The 18,767-nt window shown below is 44.1% G+C and overlaps 2 protein-coding genes across 7 annotated transcripts; one reads left to right on the forward strand and one right to left on the reverse strand.

Moving 5' to 3' along the window:
- The first annotated feature begins 1,903 nt into the window (after nucleotides 1-1,903).
- Nucleotides 1,904-14,535, forward strand: si:ch211-284e20.8 (uncharacterized protein LOC563738 homolog). Its single transcript, XM_041840595.2, has 7 exons — nucleotides 1,904-2,298; nucleotides 2,776-2,889; nucleotides 4,545-4,623; nucleotides 4,819-4,985; nucleotides 6,628-6,741; nucleotides 11,192-11,290; nucleotides 13,911-14,535. Exons 1-7 carry the CDS (start codon nucleotides 2,098-2,100, stop codon nucleotides 14,196-14,198), a joined length of 1,062 nt encoding a protein of 353 aa, XP_041696529.1. The 5' UTR covers nucleotides 1,904-2,097; the 3' UTR covers nucleotides 14,199-14,535.
- Nucleotides 11,305-13,904, reverse strand: LOC123481429. 6 transcript variants are annotated; one of them, XR_006657100.1, is made up of 2 exons: nucleotides 11,983-13,904; nucleotides 11,305-11,506 (listed from the first exon to the last, which is right to left on the reverse strand). XR_006657100.1 is itself a non-coding variant. In XM_045205388.1 (2 exons), the coding sequence occupies exon 2, from the start codon at nucleotides 13,058-13,060 to the stop codon at nucleotides 12,095-12,097; it is 966 nt and encodes a 321-aa protein (XP_045061323.1). In that variant the 5' UTR covers nucleotides 13,061-13,674; nucleotides 13,713-13,904; the 3' UTR covers nucleotides 11,305-12,094. The 6 variants fall into 6 exon arrangements, 4 of the variants coding, with proteins under 4 accessions (XP_045061323.1, XP_045061322.1, XP_045061320.1 ...); XR_006657099.1 differs by having other exon boundaries at nucleotides 11,305-11,632; XM_045205388.1 differs by having other exon boundaries at nucleotides 11,305-13,674; nucleotides 13,713-13,904.
- Nucleotides 14,536-18,767: the final 4,232 nt, after the last annotated feature.

Consider the following 18,767-nt stretch of genomic DNA (forward strand, 5'->3'; position numbering starts at 1 on the left):
CAGGGGATCAAATACTTTTTTCCCTCACTGTATATCCACACTAAAACAAGTCCTATATCGACATAACCTGAAAGGCCGCTCAGCAAGGAAGAAGCCACTGCTCCAAAACCGCCATAAAAAAGCCAGATTACGGTTTGCAACTGCACATGGGGACAAAGATCGTACTTTTTGGAGAAATGTCCTCTGGTCTGATGAAACAAAAATAGAACTGTTTGGCCATAATGACCATCGTTATGTTTTGAGGAAAAAGGGGATTACTTGCAAGCCGAAGAACACCATCCCAACCGTGAAGCACGGGGGTGGCAGCATCATGCTGTGGGGGTGCTTTGCTGCATGAGGGACTGGTGCACTTCACAAAATAGATGACATCATGAGGAAGGAAAATTATGTGGATATATTGAAGCAACATCTCAAGACATCAGTCAGGAAGTTAAAGCTTGGTCGCAAATGGGTCTTCGAAATGGACAATGACCCCAAGCATACTTCCAAAGTTGTGCCAAAATGGCTTAAGGACAACAAACTCAAGGTATTGGAGTGGCCATCACAAAGCCCTTACCTCAATCCTATAGAAAATTAGTGGGCAGAAATGAAAAAAGTGTGTGCGAGCAAGGAGGCCTACAAACCTGACTCAGTTACACCAGCTCTGTCAGGAGGAATGGGCCAAAATTCACCCAACTTATTGTGGGAAGCTTGTGGAAGGCTACCCGAAACGTTTGACCCAAGTTAAACAATTTAAAGGCAATGCTACCAAATACTAATTAAGTGTATGTAAACTTCTGACCCACTGGGAATGTAATGAAAGAAATAAAAACTGAAATAAATCATTCTCTCTACTATTATCCTGAAATTTCACATTTTTTAAATAAAGTGGTGATCCTAACTGACCTAAAACAGGGATTTTTTACTAGGATTAAATGTCAGGAATTGTGAAAAACTGAGTTTAAATGTATTTGGCTAAAGTGTATGTAAACCTCCGACTTCAACTGTAACAGGCTGTGGCAGAGCATGGGGCTGTGGCAGAGCAGGGGCTGTGGCTGAGCAGGGGCTGTGGCTGAGCATGGGGCTGTGGCTGAGCATGGGGCTGTGGCAGAGCAGGGGCTGTGGCTGAGCATGGGGCTGTGGCAGAGCATGGGGCTGTGGCAGAGCATGGGGCTGTGGCAGAGCATGGGGCTGTGGCAGAGCAGGGGCTGTGGCAGAGCATGGGGCTGTGGCAGAGCAGGGGCTGTGGCAGAGCATGGGGCTGTGGCTGAGCATGGGGCTGTGGCTGAGCATGGGGCTGTGGCTGAGCATGGGGCTGTGGCAGAGCATGGGGCTGTGGCAGAGCATGGGGCTGTGGCAGAGCATGGGGCTGTGGCAGAGCATGGGGCTGTGGCTGAGCATGGGGCTGTGGCTGAGCAGGGGCTGTGGCAGAGCATGGGGCTGTGGCTGAGCATGGGGCTGTGGCTGAGCATGGGGCTGTGGCTGAGCATGGGGCTGTGGCAGAGCATGGGGCTGTGGCAGAGCATGGGGCTGTGGCAGAGCATGGGGCTGTGGCAGAGCATGGGGCTGTGGCTGAGCATGGGGCTGTGGCAGAGCAGGGGCTGTGGCAGAGCATGGGGCTGTGGCAGAGCATGGGGCTGTGGCTGAGCAGGGGCTATGGCAGAGCATGGTGCTGTGGCAGAGCATGGTGCTGTGGCTGAGCATGGTGCTGTGGCAGAGCATGGGACTGTGGAGCACTTAGGTTCCTTTGCTTAAGGTCACAATGGCGGTAGGTAGTATTCCTGCAGATTTCCCAACAGGCAGCTCGAGGCTACCGCCGCCCCCTTTGAGTGAGGTCAAATATTTGTCTATTTCCACACCGAGCCCACCCCTCACTCAATGTTTAAATGTACAAAAAGTAATTGGTCAACAGCAGATAAATCAGTATTTACATGTCCTCTGGGGAAGAGGGTAAAGTTGACTAGCTGACTAGCAGTAGGGGCCTTTGACTACCTCTCCACCTACCCCTCTCAGTCTGCATACAGTACACCCCCAGGACACAGCCCAGGGTTCTTTAGCCTCGTTTCTTCATTAGCATTAGCGACCAGGCTAACACGGGGTTGCTGTGTACAGTAAAGGATGTGGTTCTGTGTGTGGCTGATAGCCCTGTGTATGTGTTGGCATGGGGGCAGCCCCTCCCCGGTGACCCCTGCGGTGGGGTGCCAGGGCCCAGAGGTCCTGAGGGCGGCGGAGGAAGGCCTGGACAAGATCAATGCTGACCTCACCGAAGGATTCATCCTCAGCCTCAACAGAGTCTATGATGTCAGCCAGCAGACAGTGGTGAGGCTGGTCAACTAGCTACTGTTCTGAACTGTACTACTCTTCCTGTTTAATAAAAGGTTGTTGGTGTTTTTCTAGTTATTTGTGTTCTTCACTGATTGAGTGTAATGGAACAATGCAAGAGTTTTTTATTTTCCTGTCTTTTGGGCGCAAACTTTACAGAAAAGATAGAGGTGAGTAAAAAGTACTGTTTATAGTTGTATAATTTCTGTTTTTAAGAAGCACGGCAGCCTACACGGTTCTCTATCAGTAATTGATACTGTTCTGTAAATTCCCTCTAGTGTCCAAAAGAGGTAAGTTCTAAAGTGTTGAGAAATCATCTACTAACTGCCCAAAGTAAATACATGTATATTGGTCAATTATGAGAGCATTTGACAAATGAGATTATTTGAGCTGTCAAATTACTATTGCATGAATTTTTGGCTTTTCACCCCTTTAGTGGAGTAACTGCCTCCCTACCTCCACCTCTCTCCCCAGGAAGGAGCAGGGGTGCTGTTCAACCTGACCATAGACGTGCTGGAGACAAAGTGTCACGTGATCAGCAAGAAGCCATGGAAGAAATGTGAAGTGAAGGATGTAGCTGACGTACCAGTAAGCAGTATACCATATAGGGATGTATGGGCTTATATGGTGTGGGGAGTTAGGCTTATATGGTGTGGGGAGTTAGGTTTATATGGTGTGGGGAGTTAGGCTTATAGGGTGTGGGGAGTTAGGTTTATAGGGTGTGGGGAGTTAGGTTTATAGGGTGTGGGGAGTTAGACTTATAGGGTGTGGGGAGTTAGGCTTATAGGGTGTGGGGAGTTAGGCTTATAGGGTGTGGGGAGTTAGGCTTATAGGGTGTGGGGAGTTAGGTTTATAGGGTGTGGGGAGTTAGGCTTATAGGGTGTGGGGAGTTAGGCTTATAGGGTGTGGGGAGTTAGGCTTATAGGGTGTGGGGAGTTAGACTTATAGGGTGTGGGGGAGTTAGGCTTATAGGGTGTGGGGAGTTAGACTTATAGGGTGTGGGGAGTTAGACTTATAGGGTGTGGGGAGTTAGGCTTATAGGGTGTGGGGAGTTAGGCTTATAGGGTGTGGGGAGTTAGGCTTATAGGGTGTGGGGAGTTAGGCTTATAGGGTGTGGGGAGTTAGGCTTATAGGGTGTGGGGAGTTAGGTTTATAGGGTGTGGGGAGTTAGGCTTATAGGGTGTGGGGAGTTAGGCTTATAGGGTGTGGGGAGTTAGGCTTATAGGGTGTGGGGAGTTAGACTTATAGGGTGTGGGGAGTTAGGCTTATAGGGTGTGGGGAGTTAGACTTATAGGGTGTGGGGAGTTAGACTTATAGGGTGTGGGGAGTTAGGCTTATAGGGTGTGGGGAGTTAGACTTATAGGGTGTGTGGAGTTAGACTTATAGGGTGTGGGGAGTTAGACTTATAGGGTGTGGGGAGTTAGACTTATAGGGTGTGTGGAGTTAGACTTATAGGGTGTGGGGAGTTAGACTTATAGGGTGTGGGGAGTTAGACTTATAGGGTGTGGGGAGTTAGGCTTATAGGGTGTGGAGAGTTAGGCTTATAGGGTGTGGGGAGTTAGGTTTATAGGGTGTGGGGAGTTAGGCTTATAGGGTGTGGAGAGTTAGGCTTATAGGGTGTGGGGAGTTAGGTTTATAGGGTGTGGGGAGTTAGGTTTATAGGGTGTGGGGAGTTAGGTTTATAGGGTGTGGGGAGTTAGACTTATAGGGTGTGGGGAGTTAGACTTATAGGGTGTGGGGAGTTAGGCTTATAGGGTGTGGGAAGTTAGGCTTATAGGGTGTGGGGAGTTAGGCTTATAGGGTGTGGGGAGTTAGGCTTATAGGGTGTGGGGAGTTAGGTTTATAGGGTGTGGGGAGTTAGGCTTATAGGGTGTGGGGAGTTAGGTTTATAGGGTGTGGGGAGTTAGGCTTATAGGGTGTGGGGAGTTAGGTTTATAGGGTGTGGGGAGTTAGGCTTATAGGGTGTGGGGAGTTAGGCTTATAGGGTGTGGGGAGTTAGGTTTATAGGGTGTGGGGAGTTAGGCTTATAGGGTGTGGGGAGTTAGGTTTATAGGGTGTGGGGAGTTAGGCTTATAGGGTGTGGGGAGTTAGACTGAATGCCAGTCTGTTTCTCCTCTCTTGCCAACTCCTCATAGAATTGTCATGCCAAACTTGACAATGACAATGGAGTAGGCAAAAACAGATCTGGGATCAGCCTAGTGGAGAGTGGGATATGCGAATGAAACTCTCTTACCACTCCACAGGTGTATGGGCAGTGTATGGCGTCTATCTCTGTTGGGAAGGGTGTGGAACTCCGCAGCTATAAATGTACCATCCAACAAGGTAGAGTCTGTTTGCATAGGCTCACTAGGGCTCCGTTTTTCCTGGTCAGGTCATGAGGTCAGGAACAATATACAGTAGCTACTGTAACCACAAAACCCTTTCAGTTCAATGACTTACTGGTGCATTGTTGCTTTGAGTTGACTAACCTGTAGTGAACTGTAACCCCTGACCCCTGACCTTTGACCTTGTGTCCAGTGCCTGCCACGGTCATTGTCGACACGTGTCCAGACTGTCCAACAGCAGAGCACCTGGATGACCCCATCATAGCGGAGACGGCTAATCTGATCCTCCAGAAATACAACAGAATGAATCGCCTGCCAAACTACTTCACCCTCCTCAACGTAACAGGAGCTAGCATGCAGGTCTGTGAGATCGTTCTATGTTGTAGGCCTACGTCAGATATGAAATGTTTTGTTATTTAAATAAAAATAGCACTTTGCTATTGGAGAGGAGTAGAAGACAATCCACCGACATGAGACGGTGAAACCAAAAATCTGAAGAGCATTTGAAAGGAATTTATGTGACTCTCGCTCATAATTAAAATCGTGATGCTGTGTAAACTACACTGCACAAAAATACAAACGCAACATGCAACAATTTCTAAGATTTTACTCATTTACAGTTCATATTTGGAAGTTAGTCAATTGAAATAAATATTTTAGGCCCTAATCTATGGATTTCACATGACTGGGAATACAGATATGCATCTGATGGTCACAGACACCTTAAAAAAAGGTAGGGGTGTGGATCAGAAAACCATTCAGTATCTGGTGTGACCACCATTTGCCTCAAGAAGCGCGACACATCTCCTTCGCATAGAGTTGATCAGGCTGTTGATTGTGGCCTGTGGAATGTTGTCCCACTCCTCTTCAATGGCTGTGCGAAGTTGCTGGATATTGGCGGGAACTAAAACACGCTGTCGCACACGTCGATCCAGAGCATCCCAAACATGCTCAATGGGTGACATGTCTGGTGACTTTGCAGGTCATGGAACTTCCAGGAATGGTGTACAGATCCTTGCGACATGAGGCCGTGCATTATCATGCTGAAACATGCGGTGATGGTGGCGGATGAATTGCACGACAATGGGCCTCGATGGCATTCAAATTGCCATCGATAAAATGCAATTGTGTTCGTTGTCCGTAGCTTATGCCTGCCCATACCATAACCTCACTGCCACCATGGGGCACTCTTTTCACAATGTTGACATTAGCAAACCGCTCGCCCACATGACGCCATCTGCCCGGGATAGTTGAAACCGGGATTCCTCGATGAAGAGCACACTTCTCCAGCGTGCCTGTGGCCACTGAAGTCGGTTACGATGCCGAACTGCAGTATGGTCAAGACCTTGGTGAGGACGATGAGCACGTAGATGAGCTTCCCTGAGATGGTTTCTGACAGTTTGTGCAAAAATTAGCTTTCCGGGTGGCTGGTCTCAGACGATCCCGCAGGTGAAGAAGCCGGATGTTGAGCTCCTGGGCTGGTGTGGTTACATGTGGTCTGTGGTTGTGAGGCCGGTTGGACGTACTGCCAAATTCTCTAAAACGCCATTGGAGGCGGCTTATGGTAGAGAAATGAGCATTCAATTCTCTGGCAACAGCTCTGGTGGACATTCCTGCAGTCAACATGCCAATTGCACGCTCCCTCAAAATTTGAGACATCTGTGGCATTGTGTTCTGTGACAAAACTGCACATTTTAGAGTGGCCTTTTATTGTCCCCAGCACAAGGTGCACCTGTGTAATGATCATGCTGTTTAATCAGCTTCTTGATATGCCACACCTGTCAGGTAGATGGATTATCTTGGCAAAAGAGAAATGCTCACTAACAGGGATGTAAATAAATTTGTGCACAACATTTGAGAGAAAAAAGCTTTTTGTGTGTATGGAACATTTCTGGGATCTTTTATTTCAGCTTATGAAACATGGGACCAACACTTTATATGTTGCGTTTATATTTTTGTTCTGTATATTTCAAGTTCAAAGCATATTGCTTCGTCTTCACAGTGGGTGGTGAGTCCGGCCTACTTTGTGAAGTTCACCATCAGAGAGACGGTATGTGCTAAGGACACTCCTGACGTCGATCTGACCCAGTGTAAAATGATGGACTGTGAATTTGCAGTGAGTACAGTACCACACTACATCTACACACATCTACACTACATCTATACACATCTACACTACATCTAAACACATCTACACTACATCTACACACATCTACACTACATCTATACACATCTACACTACATCTACACACATCTACACTACATCTACACACATCTACACTACCTCTATACATATCTACACTACATCTACACACATCTACACTACATCTACACTACATCTACCCACATCTACACTACATCTACATCTACACTACATCTCCACACTACATTTACATCTACATCTACACTACATCTATACACATCTACACACATATACACATCTACACTACATCTACACTACATCTCCACATATCTCCACACATATACACTACATCTACACACATCTACACTACATCTCCACTACATCTACATCTACACTACATCTCCACACATCTACACTACACCTACACTACATCTACATCTACACTACATCTACACACATCTACACTACATCTACACTACATCTAATCACATCTACACTACATCTACACACATCTACACTACATCTATATACATCTACACTACATCTACACGCATCTACACTACATCTACACTACATCTCCACACATCTACACTACATCTACACTACATCTATACTACATCTACACTACATCTATATACATCTACACTACATCTACACTACATCTATATACATCTACACTACATCTACACTACATCTACACACATCTACACTACATCTATACTACATCTACACTACATCTATATACATCTACACTACATCTCCACTACATCTACACTACATCTACATGCATATACACTACATCTACACTACACCTACACACATCTACACTACGTCTACACACATCTATACTACATCTCCACACATCTACACTACATCAACACTACATCTACATCTACACACATCTACACACATCTACACTACATCTCCACACATCTACACACATCTACACACATCAACACTACATCTACACACATCTACACACATCAACACTACATCTACACTACATCTGCACTACATCTACATCTAAACACATCTACACTACATCTACACTACATCTACACACATATACATCTACACTACATCTACATCTACACTACATCTCCACACATCTACACTACATCTACACTACATCTATACTACATCTATACTACATATACACTACATCTCCACTACATCTCCACTACATCTCCACTACATCTACACTACATCTACATGCATCTACACTACATCTACACTACATCTACACTACATCTACACTACATCTACACTACTTATACACACATCTACATCTACACTACATCAACACTACATCTACATCCACACACATCTACACACATCTACACACATCAACACTACATCTACACACATCTACACTACATCTACACACATATACACTACATCTACACACATCTACACTACATCTACACTACATCTCCACGCATCTCTACTACATCTACACACATCTACACACATCAACACACATCTACACACATCTACACACATCTACACACATCAACACTACATCTACACTACATCTACACACATCTACACACATCCTCACTACATCTACACTACATCTACACACATCTACACACATCAACACTACATCTACACTACATCTGCACTACATCTACATCTAAACACATCTACACTACATCTACACACATCTACACACATCTACATCTACACTATATCTACATCTACACTACATCTCCACACATCTACACTACATCTATACTACATCTATACTACATCTACACTACATCTCCACTACATCTCCACTACATCTACACTACATCTACACTACATCTACACTACATCTACATGCATCTACACTACATCTACACTACATCTACACTACTTCTACACACATCTACATCTACAATACATCAACACTACATCTACACTACATCTACATCTACACACATCTACACACATCTACACACATATACACTACATCTACACACATCTACACTACATCTACACTACATCTCCACGCATCTCCACTACATCTACACACATCTACACACATCAACACACATCTACACACATCTACACACATCCTCACTACATCTACACTACATCTACATGCATCTACACTACATCTACACTACATCTACACTACATCTACACACATCTACACACATCTACACACATCTACACTACATCTACACACATCTACACTACATCTCCACGCATCTCCACTACATCTACACACATCAACACACATCTACACACATCTACACACATCCTCACTACATCTACACGCATCTACACTACATCTACACTACATCTCCACACATCTACACTACATCTACACTACATCTACACTACATCTATACTACATCTACACTACATCTATATACATCTACACTACATCTACACTACATCTATATACATCTACACTACATCTACACTACATCTACACTACATCTACACTACATCTACACTACATCTACACACATCTACACTACATCTATACTACATCTACACTACATCTATATACATCTACACTACATCTCCACTACATCTACACTACATCTACACTACATCTACATGCATATACACTACATCTACACTACACCTACACACATCTACACTACGTCTACACACATCTATACTACATCTCCACACATCTACACTACATCAACACTACATCAACACTACATCTACACACATCTACACACATCTACACTACATCTCCACACATCTACACACATCTACACACATCAACACTACATCTACACACATCTACACACATCAACACTACATCTACACTACATCTGCACTACATCTACATCTAAACACATCTACACTACATCTACACTACATCTACACACATATACATCTACACTACATCTACATCTACACTACATCTCCACACATCTACACTACATCTACACTACATCTATACTACATCTATACTACATCTACACTACATCTCCACTACATCTCCACTACATGTACACTACATCTACATGCATCTACACTACATCTACACTACATCTACACTACATCTACACTACTTCTACACACATCTACATCTACACTACATCAACACTACATCTACATCTACACACATCTACACACATCTACACACATCTACACACATCAACACTACATCTACACTACATCTACACACATCTACACTACATCTACACACATATACACTACATCTACACACATCTACACTACATCTCCACGCATCTCTACTACATCTACACACATCTACACACATCAACACACACCTACACACATCTACACACATCTACACACATCAACACTACATCTACACTACATCTACACACATCTACACACATCCTCACTACATCTACACTACATCTACACACATCTACACACATCTACACACATCAACACTACATCTACACTACATCTGCACTACATCTACATCTAAACACATCTACACTACATCTACACACATCTACACACATCTACATCTACACTACATCTACATCTACACTACATCTCCACACATCTACACTACATCTATACTACATCTATACTACATCTACACTACATCTCCACTACATCTCCACTACATCTCCACTACATCTACACTACATCTACATGCATCTACACTACATCTACACTACATCTACACTACTTCTACACACATCTACATCTACACTACATCAACACTACATCTACACTACATCTACATCTACATCTACACACATCTACACACATCTACACACATCTACACACATATACACTACATCTACACACATCTACACTACATCTACACTACATCTCCACGCATCTCCACTACATCTACACACATCTACACACATCAACACACATCTACACACATCTACACACATCCTCACTACATCTACACTACATCTACATGCATCTACACTACATCTACACTACATCTCCACTACATCTACACTACATCTACACACATCTACACACATCTACACACATCTACACTACATCTACACACATCTACACTACATCTCCACGCATCTCCACTACATCTACACACATCTACACACATCTACACACATCTACACACATCTACACACATCCTCACTACATCTACACTACATCTGCACTACATCTGCACTACATCTACACACATCTACACACATCTACACTACATCTGCACTACATCTACACACATCTACACTACATCTACACTACATCTACACACATCCTCACTACATCTACACTACATCTACACTACATCTACACACATCTACACTACATCTACACACATCTACACACTATCACATGTTTTAAAATAGGGAAAAATTAGTAATCATCTGGTCATAATTATGATTTGTATGTGGCAAGCTGATAGTGGAGGAAAGTAGCCTCACATCAGTCTCAGTGTTGTCACTAGCATCATATCGTGTTACTCTATTTGAACAATCCTATTCCGTGTTCTGTCCCCTAGCACAAGGGCTTTTGCACAGGCTCTCACACCACTCTGGATGATGGCACGTTTCAGACCAAACTCTCCATCGAGGTCAAGTGTGAAATCTTTGAACCAGAGGTAGGAATCTTCCACAACAGTGCCATCACTACCACGCAACGATGAAACCTCAGTAACTGACAGGCCATCACTACCATGCAACGATGAAACCTCAGTAACTGACAGGCCATCACTACCATGCAACGATGACACCTCAGTAACTGACAGGCCATCACTACCATGCAACGATGAAACCTCAGTAACTGACAGGCCATCACTACCATGCAACGATGACACCTCAGTAACTGACAGGCCATCACTACCATGCAACGATGAAACCTCAGTAACTGACAGGCCATCACTACCACGCAACGATGAAACCTCAGTAACTGACAGGCCATCACTACCACGCAACGATGAAACCTCAGTAACTGAGAGGCCATCACTACCACGCAACGATGACACCTCAGTAACTGACAGGCCATCACTACCATGCAACGATGAAACCTCAGTAACTGAGAGGCCAGCATAGCAGTCATAGAAACATCAGTAACTGAGAGGCCAGCATAGCAGTCATAGAAACATCAGTAACTGAGAGGCCAGCATAGCAGTCATAGAAACCTCAGTAACTGAGAGGCCAGCATAGCAGTCATAGAAACCTCAGTAACTGAGAGGCCAGCATAGCAGTCATAGAAACCTCAGTAACTGAGAGGCCAGCATAGCAGTCATAGAAACCTCAGTAACTGAGAGGCCAGCATAGCAGTCATAGAAACCTCAGTAACTGACAGGCCATCACTACCATGCAACGATGAAACCTCAGTAACTGACAGGCCATCACTACCACGCAACGATGAAACCTCAGTAACTGAGAGGCCAGCATAGCAGTCATAGAAACCTCAGTAACTGACAGGCCATCACTACCATGCAACGATGAAACCTCAGTAACTGAGAGGCCATCACTACCACGCAACGATGACACCTCAGTAACTGAGAGGCCATCACTACCACGCAACGATGAAACCTCAGTAACTGACAGGCCATCACTACCACGCAACGATGAAACCTCAGTAACTGAGAGGCCATCACTACCATGCAACGATGAAACCTCAGTAACTGAGAGGCCATCACTACCATGCAACGATGAAACCTCAGTAACTGACAGGCCATCACTACCACGCAACGATGACACCTCAGTAACTGAGAGGCCATCACTACCATGCAACGATGACACCTCAGTAACTGACAGGCCATCACTACCACGCAACGATGACACCTCAGTAACTGAGAGGCCATCACTACCATGCAACGATGACACCTCAGTAACTGAGAGGCCATCACTACCACGCAACGATGAAACCTCAGTAACTGAGAGGCCATCACTACCACGCAACGATGAAACCTCAGTAACTGAGAGGCCATCACTACCACGCAACGATGAAACCTCAGTAACTGAGAGGCCATCACTACCACGCAACGATGACACCTCAGTAACTGAGAGGCCATCACTACCACGCAACGATGAAACCTCAGTAACTGAGAGGCCATCACTACCACGCAACGATGACACCTCAGTAACTGAGAGGCCATCACTACCACGCAACGATGAAACCTCAGTAACTGAGAGGCCATCACTACCACGCAACGATGAAACCTCAGTAACTGAGAGGCCATCACTACCACGCAACGATGAAACCTCAGTAACTGAGAGGCCATCACTACCACGCAACGATGAAACCTCAGTAACTGAGAGGCCATCACTACCATGCAACGATGACACCTCAGTAACTGAGAGGCCATCACTACCATGCAACGATGACACCTCAGTAACTGAGAGGCCAGCATAGCAGTCATAGAAACATCAGTAACTGAGAGGCCAGCATAGCAGTCATAGAAACCTCAGTAACTGAGAGGCCAGCATAGCAGTCATAGAAACATCAGTAACTGAGAGGCCAGCATAGCAGTCATAGAAACATCAGTAACTGAGAGGCCAGCATAGCAGTCATAGAAACCTCAGTAACTGAGAGGCCAGCATAGCAGTCATAGAAACATCAGTAACTGAGAGGCCAGCATAGCAGTCATAAAAACCTCAGTAACTGAGAGGCCAGCATAGCAGTCATAGAAACCTCAGTAACTGAGAGGCCAGCATAGCAGTCATAGAAACATCAGTAACTGAGAGGCCAGCATAGCAGTCATAGAAACCTCAGTAACTGAGAGGCCAGCATAGCAGTCATAGAAACCTCAGTAACTGAGAGGCCAGCATAGCAGTCATAGAAACCTCAGTAACTGAGAGGCCAGCATAGCAGTCATAGAAACCTCAGTAACTGAGAGGCCAGCATAGCAGTCATAGAAACCTCAGTAACTGAGAGGCCAGCATAGCAGTCATAGAAACCTCAGTAACTGAGAGGCCAGCATAGCAGTCATAGAAACCTCAGTAACTGAGAGGCCAGCATAGCAGTCATAGAAACCTCAGTAACTGAGAGGCCAGCATAGCAGTCATAGAAACATCAGTAACTGAGCAGAGGAGACCTCCGCAATGCAGGCTTTTTTCCAATCCAGATCTGACTAAATTGTGGTCTATATTCAAGACCAAGACTAGGTATAGGCCTGGGGGAAAGGGGTTGATCTGGGAGTGGGCATAAGGATTGTACCATTTCATAAGCATTTTACAAATAAAATTATCATTATTATGTCCATCTCTCAGGCTGCCAAGGCAGAGGAGGAGGCCCATGCCAGAGGAGACAGTGGGCACAGTGGGCATCAGAGTGAAGATGAGGACCATAAACACATGCACACACACCTGCACCCCCATGAGCACCACCACCACCCCCCCAGCTCCAGTCAGACTTCCCCCAGACTGAAGGGCTCGCTGGGGGTAGTGGTGGTTCTACCTCCCCCTCATGTGCCACCACCTCCACGAGCCTCACCAGCAGCAAGCAACTGTCCAGGCAAGAGGAAAACTAACCTGGGACTGGACAGGTTTCAAATCTGATTGATAAACATCTTCCGTTACTGCAATAACAGCTTATTAACACTTTTCTGACATACAAAGCTACTTTGGTATTAAGGGAAAACTGCAAGCACTATGACTCCCAATACTTCCCCTCTTTTGCCCTGGCTGGACAATGTTCACATTTTTTTTGCTACCTTAGATCACATATGAAAAGTATTCCACAACATTGTACTGTATAATAACTATGATAGCTAGTAAATTTATCAGAGCAATACATGTATAGTGTAACCTACAATGGATATATCTTCATTGGTCATAATAATGTATTGTGCGATTGTAGCCAATTCAATATACCATTAAAAATGTTTTCATCTGATGTGAAGAGCAACTATGTGTGTTTCATAAGCATGACATCAAATAAATTACTCTCAAAATATTTCATAATCTGCCAGTGTAGTTGTACAGTGGATGGGATGTTGTGGCGCAGGTAGCTATGCGTTAACATTTACCAATACGCTATGAAAGTCCTGCCTACTTCCTGGTTGAAGTTCCGTACTGTTTTTAAATGGCCTTCAAGCTTAAATCATCAAATTCCTATATTCATATTTTCTGATTAATTTAATTCAACCTGATGCCTTTCATGAAAGTTTTCGATTGTGGGTTTTTTTTTTGTAATGAAAAACCTTCATAAAAGGCATTGGGTAAAGGTTAATTCATCCACAAATATCATTTTACATATATCTTTAAATGACCCCATTTTCATGAATTTGATTATATAAGCTTGATGCCCATTAAAAACAATATGGGACTTCATAACCAAGTGGTATTTACCACATACGACTGGGAACATTTCACTTGAACACCCCTCCAACTCGTAATGCCAGCAACAAACGCTGACACTACACATCCAAGTATATCTGACCAAATGATGAAAGATTTTTAAAAAAAAATTGAATTCCGTAAAGTGAGTGTGGAAGAGGTCAAATTGTTGTTGTTGTCTATCAACAATGACAAGCCACCGGGGTCTGACAACTTGGATGGAAAATTACTGAGGATAATAGCGGACGATATTGCCACTCCTATTTGCCATAGCTTCGATTAGAAAGCCTACTAGAAAGTGTGTGCCCTCAGGCCTGGAGGGAAGCAAAAGTCATTCCGCTACCTAAGAATAGTAAAGCCCCCTTTACTGGCTCAAATAGCCAACCAATCAGCCTGTTACCAACCCTTAGTAAAGTTGTGGAAGAAATTGTGTTTGACCAGATACAATGCTATTTTACAGTAAACAAAATGACAACAGACTTTCAGCACGCTTATAGGGAAGGACATTCAACAAGCATTGCACTTACTCAAATGACTGCTGATTGGCTGAGAGAAATTGATGATAAAAAGATTGTGGGGGCTGTTTTGTTAGACTTCAGTGCGCCGTTTGACATTATCGATCATAGTGTGCTGCTGGAAAAACGTATGTGTTATGGCTTTACTCCACCTGCTATATTATGGATAAAGAGTTACCTGTCTACCTGTCTAACAGAACACAGAGGGTGTTCTTTAATGGAAGCCTCTCCAACATAATCCAGGTACTGTAGCTCAGCTGGTAGAGCACGGCGCTTGTAACTCCAAGGTAGTGGGTTCGATCCCCGGGACCACCCATACACAAAAAAATGTATGCACGCATGACTGTAAGTCGCTTTGGATAAAAGCGTCTGCTAAATGGCATATTATTATATTATTAGGTAGAATCAGGAATTCCCCAAGACAGCTGTCTAGGCCCCTTACCTTTTTTCAATCTTTACTAACGACATGCTACTGGCTTTGAGTAAAGCCAGTGTGTCTATATACAGTGGGGAGAATAAGTATTTGATACACTGCCGATTTTGCAGGTTTTCCTACTAACAAAGCATGTAGAGGTCTGTCATTTTTATCATAGGTACACATCAACTGTGAGAGACGGAATCTAAAACAAAAATCCAGAAAATCACTTTTTATGATTTTTAAGTAATTAATTTGCATTTTATTGCATGACATAAGTATTTGATCACCTACCAACCAGTAAGAATTCCGTCTCTCACAGACCTGTTAGTTTTTCTGTAAGATGCCCTCCTGTTCTCCACTCATTACCTGTATTAACTGCACCTGTTTGAACTCGTTACCTGTATAAAAGACACCTGTCTACACACTCAATCAAACAGACTCCAACCTCTCCACAATGGCCAAGACCAGAGAGCTGTGTAAGGACATCAGGGATAAAATTGTAGACCTGCACAAGGCTGGGATGGGCTACAGGACAATAGGCAAGCAGCTTGGTGAGAAGGCAACAACTGTTGGCACAATTATTAGAAAATGGAAGAAGTTCAAGATGACGGTCAATCACCCTCAGTCTGGGGCTCCATGCAAGATCTCACCTCGTGGGGCATCAATGATCATGAGGAAGGTGAGGGATCAGCCCAGAACTACACGGCAGGACCTGGTCAATGACCTGAAGAGAGCTGGGACCACAGTCTCAAAGAAACCATTAGTAACACACTACGCCGTCATGGATTAAAATCCTGCAGCGCACGCAAGGTCCCCCTGCTCAAGCCAGCGCATGTCCAGGCCCGTCTGAAGTTTGCCAATGACCATCTGGATGATCCAGAGGAGGAATGGGAGAAGGTCATGTGGTCTGATGAGACAAAAATAGAGCTTTTTGGTCTAAACTCCACTTGCCGTGTTTGGAGGAAGAAGAAGGATGAGTACAACCCCAAGAACACCATCCCAACCGTGAAGCATGGAGGTGGAAACATCATTCTTTGGGGATGCTTTTCTGCAAAGGGGACAGGACGACTGCACCGTATTGAGGGGAGGATGGATGGGGCCATGTATCGCGAGATCTTGGCCAACAACCTCCTTCCCTCAGTAAGAGCATTGAAGATGGGTCGTGGCTGGGTCTTCCAGCATGACAACGACCCGAAAAACACACAGCCAGGGCAACTAAGGAGTGGCTCCGTAAGAAGCATCTCAAGGTCCTGGAGTGGCCTAGCCAGTCTCCAGACCTGAACCCAATAGAAAACCTTTGAAGGGAGCTGAAAGTCCATATTGCCGAGCGACAGACCCGAAACCTGAAGGATCTGGAGAAGGTCTGTATGGAGGAGTGGGCCAAAATCCCTGCTGCAGTGTATGCAAACCTGGTCAAGACCTACAGGAAACGTATGATCTCTGTAATTGCAAACAAAGGTTTCTGTACCAAATATTAAGTTCTGCTTTTCTGATGTATCAAATACTTATGTCATGCAATAAAATGAAAATTAATTACTTAAAAATCATACAATGTGATTTTCTGGATTTTTGTTTTAGATTCCGTCTCTCACAGTTGAAGTGTTCCTATGATAAAAATTACAGACCTCTACATGCTTTGTAAGTAGGAAAACCTGCAAAATCGGCAGTGTATCAAATACTTGTTCTCCCCACTGTATGCGTATAACTCAACACTATACACATCAGCTACTACAGCAGCTGAAATGACTGCAACACTTAACAAAGAGCTGCAGTTAGTTTCAGAATGGGTGGCAAGGAATAAATTAGTCCTAAATATTTCAAAAACTAAAAGCATTGTATTTGGGACAAATCATTCACTAAACCCTATACCTCAACTAAATCTTGCAATAAATAATGTGGAAATTGAGCAAGTTTAGGTGACTAAACTGCTTGGAGTAACCCTGGATTGTAAACTGTCACGGTCAAAACATATTGATACAACAGTAGCTAAAATGGGGAGAGTATGTCCATAATAAAGCGTTGCTCTGCCTTATTAACAACAATATCAACAAGGCAGGTCCTACAGGCTCTAGTTTTGTCACACCTGGACTACTGTTCAGTCGTGTGGTCAGATGCCACAAAGAGGGACTTAGGAAAATTGTAATTGGCTCAGAATGTACACAGAGAGCAAACATTCATAATATGCATGTCAATCTCAAAGTAGAGGAGAGATTGACTTCATCACTACTTGTATTTGTGAGCGGTATTAACATGTTGAAAGCACCGAGCTGTCTGTTTAAATGACTAGCACACAGCTCAGACACCCATGCATACCCCACAAGACATGCCACCAGAGGTCTCTTCACAGTCCCCAAGTCCAGAACAGACTATGGGAGGCGCACAGTACGACATAGAGCAATGACTCCATGGAACTCTATTCCACATCAGGTAACTGATGCAAGCAGTAGAATCAGATTTTAAAATACAGCTTACGGAACAGCGGGGACTGTGAAGCAACACAAACATAGGCACAGACACATGCATACACACACACACATGATAACATATGCACTATACACACACGTACACATGGATATTGTGTTGTAGATATGTGGTAGTGGAGTATGGGCCTGAGGGCACACACTTAGTGTGTTGTGAATTCTGTAATGAATGTATTGTAATGAAGAGTAGCTGCTGCCTTGGCAAATACAGTATGAAAGTCCTGGCTAGTTCCTGGTTCCTGTACCGTATGGTTTTTGAATGGGCTTCAAGCTTATATAATCAAATTCATGAAAATGCAGTCATATAAGATATATATAAAATTATATTAGTGTATTGATTTTGCTCATACCCGATGCCTTTTATCAAAAGAATTGA

This window comes from Coregonus clupeaformis, chromosome 20 (genome assembly GCF_020615455.1).
Source record: "Coregonus clupeaformis isolate EN_2021a chromosome 20, ASM2061545v1, whole genome shotgun sequence".
In the NCBI taxonomy this organism is placed as follows: Eukaryota; Metazoa; Chordata; class Actinopteri; order Salmoniformes; family Salmonidae; genus Coregonus; species Coregonus clupeaformis.

What these genes read in the sequence shown, in the direction of transcription:
- LOC123481429 (XM_045205388.1), bottom strand. Translation starts at nt 13,060, where the DNA reads ATGACTGCTATGCTGGCCTCTCAGTTACTGAGGTGTCATCGTTGCATG.
- si:ch211-284e20.8 (XM_041840595.2), top strand. Translation starts at nt 2,098, where the DNA reads ATGTGGTTCTGTGTGTGGCTGATAGCCCTGTGTATGTGTTGGCATGGG. An exon ending in ATGTCAGCCAGCAGACAGTG is followed by an intron (nt 2,299 to 2,775) that starts GTGAGGCTGGTC and finishes CTCTCTCCCCAG; the next exon opens with GAAGGAGCAGGGGTGCTGTT. An exon ending in TAAATGTACCATCCAACAAG is followed by an intron (nt 4,624 to 4,818) that starts GTAGAGTCTGTT and finishes CCTTGTGTCCAG; the next exon opens with TGCCTGCCACGGTCATTGTC.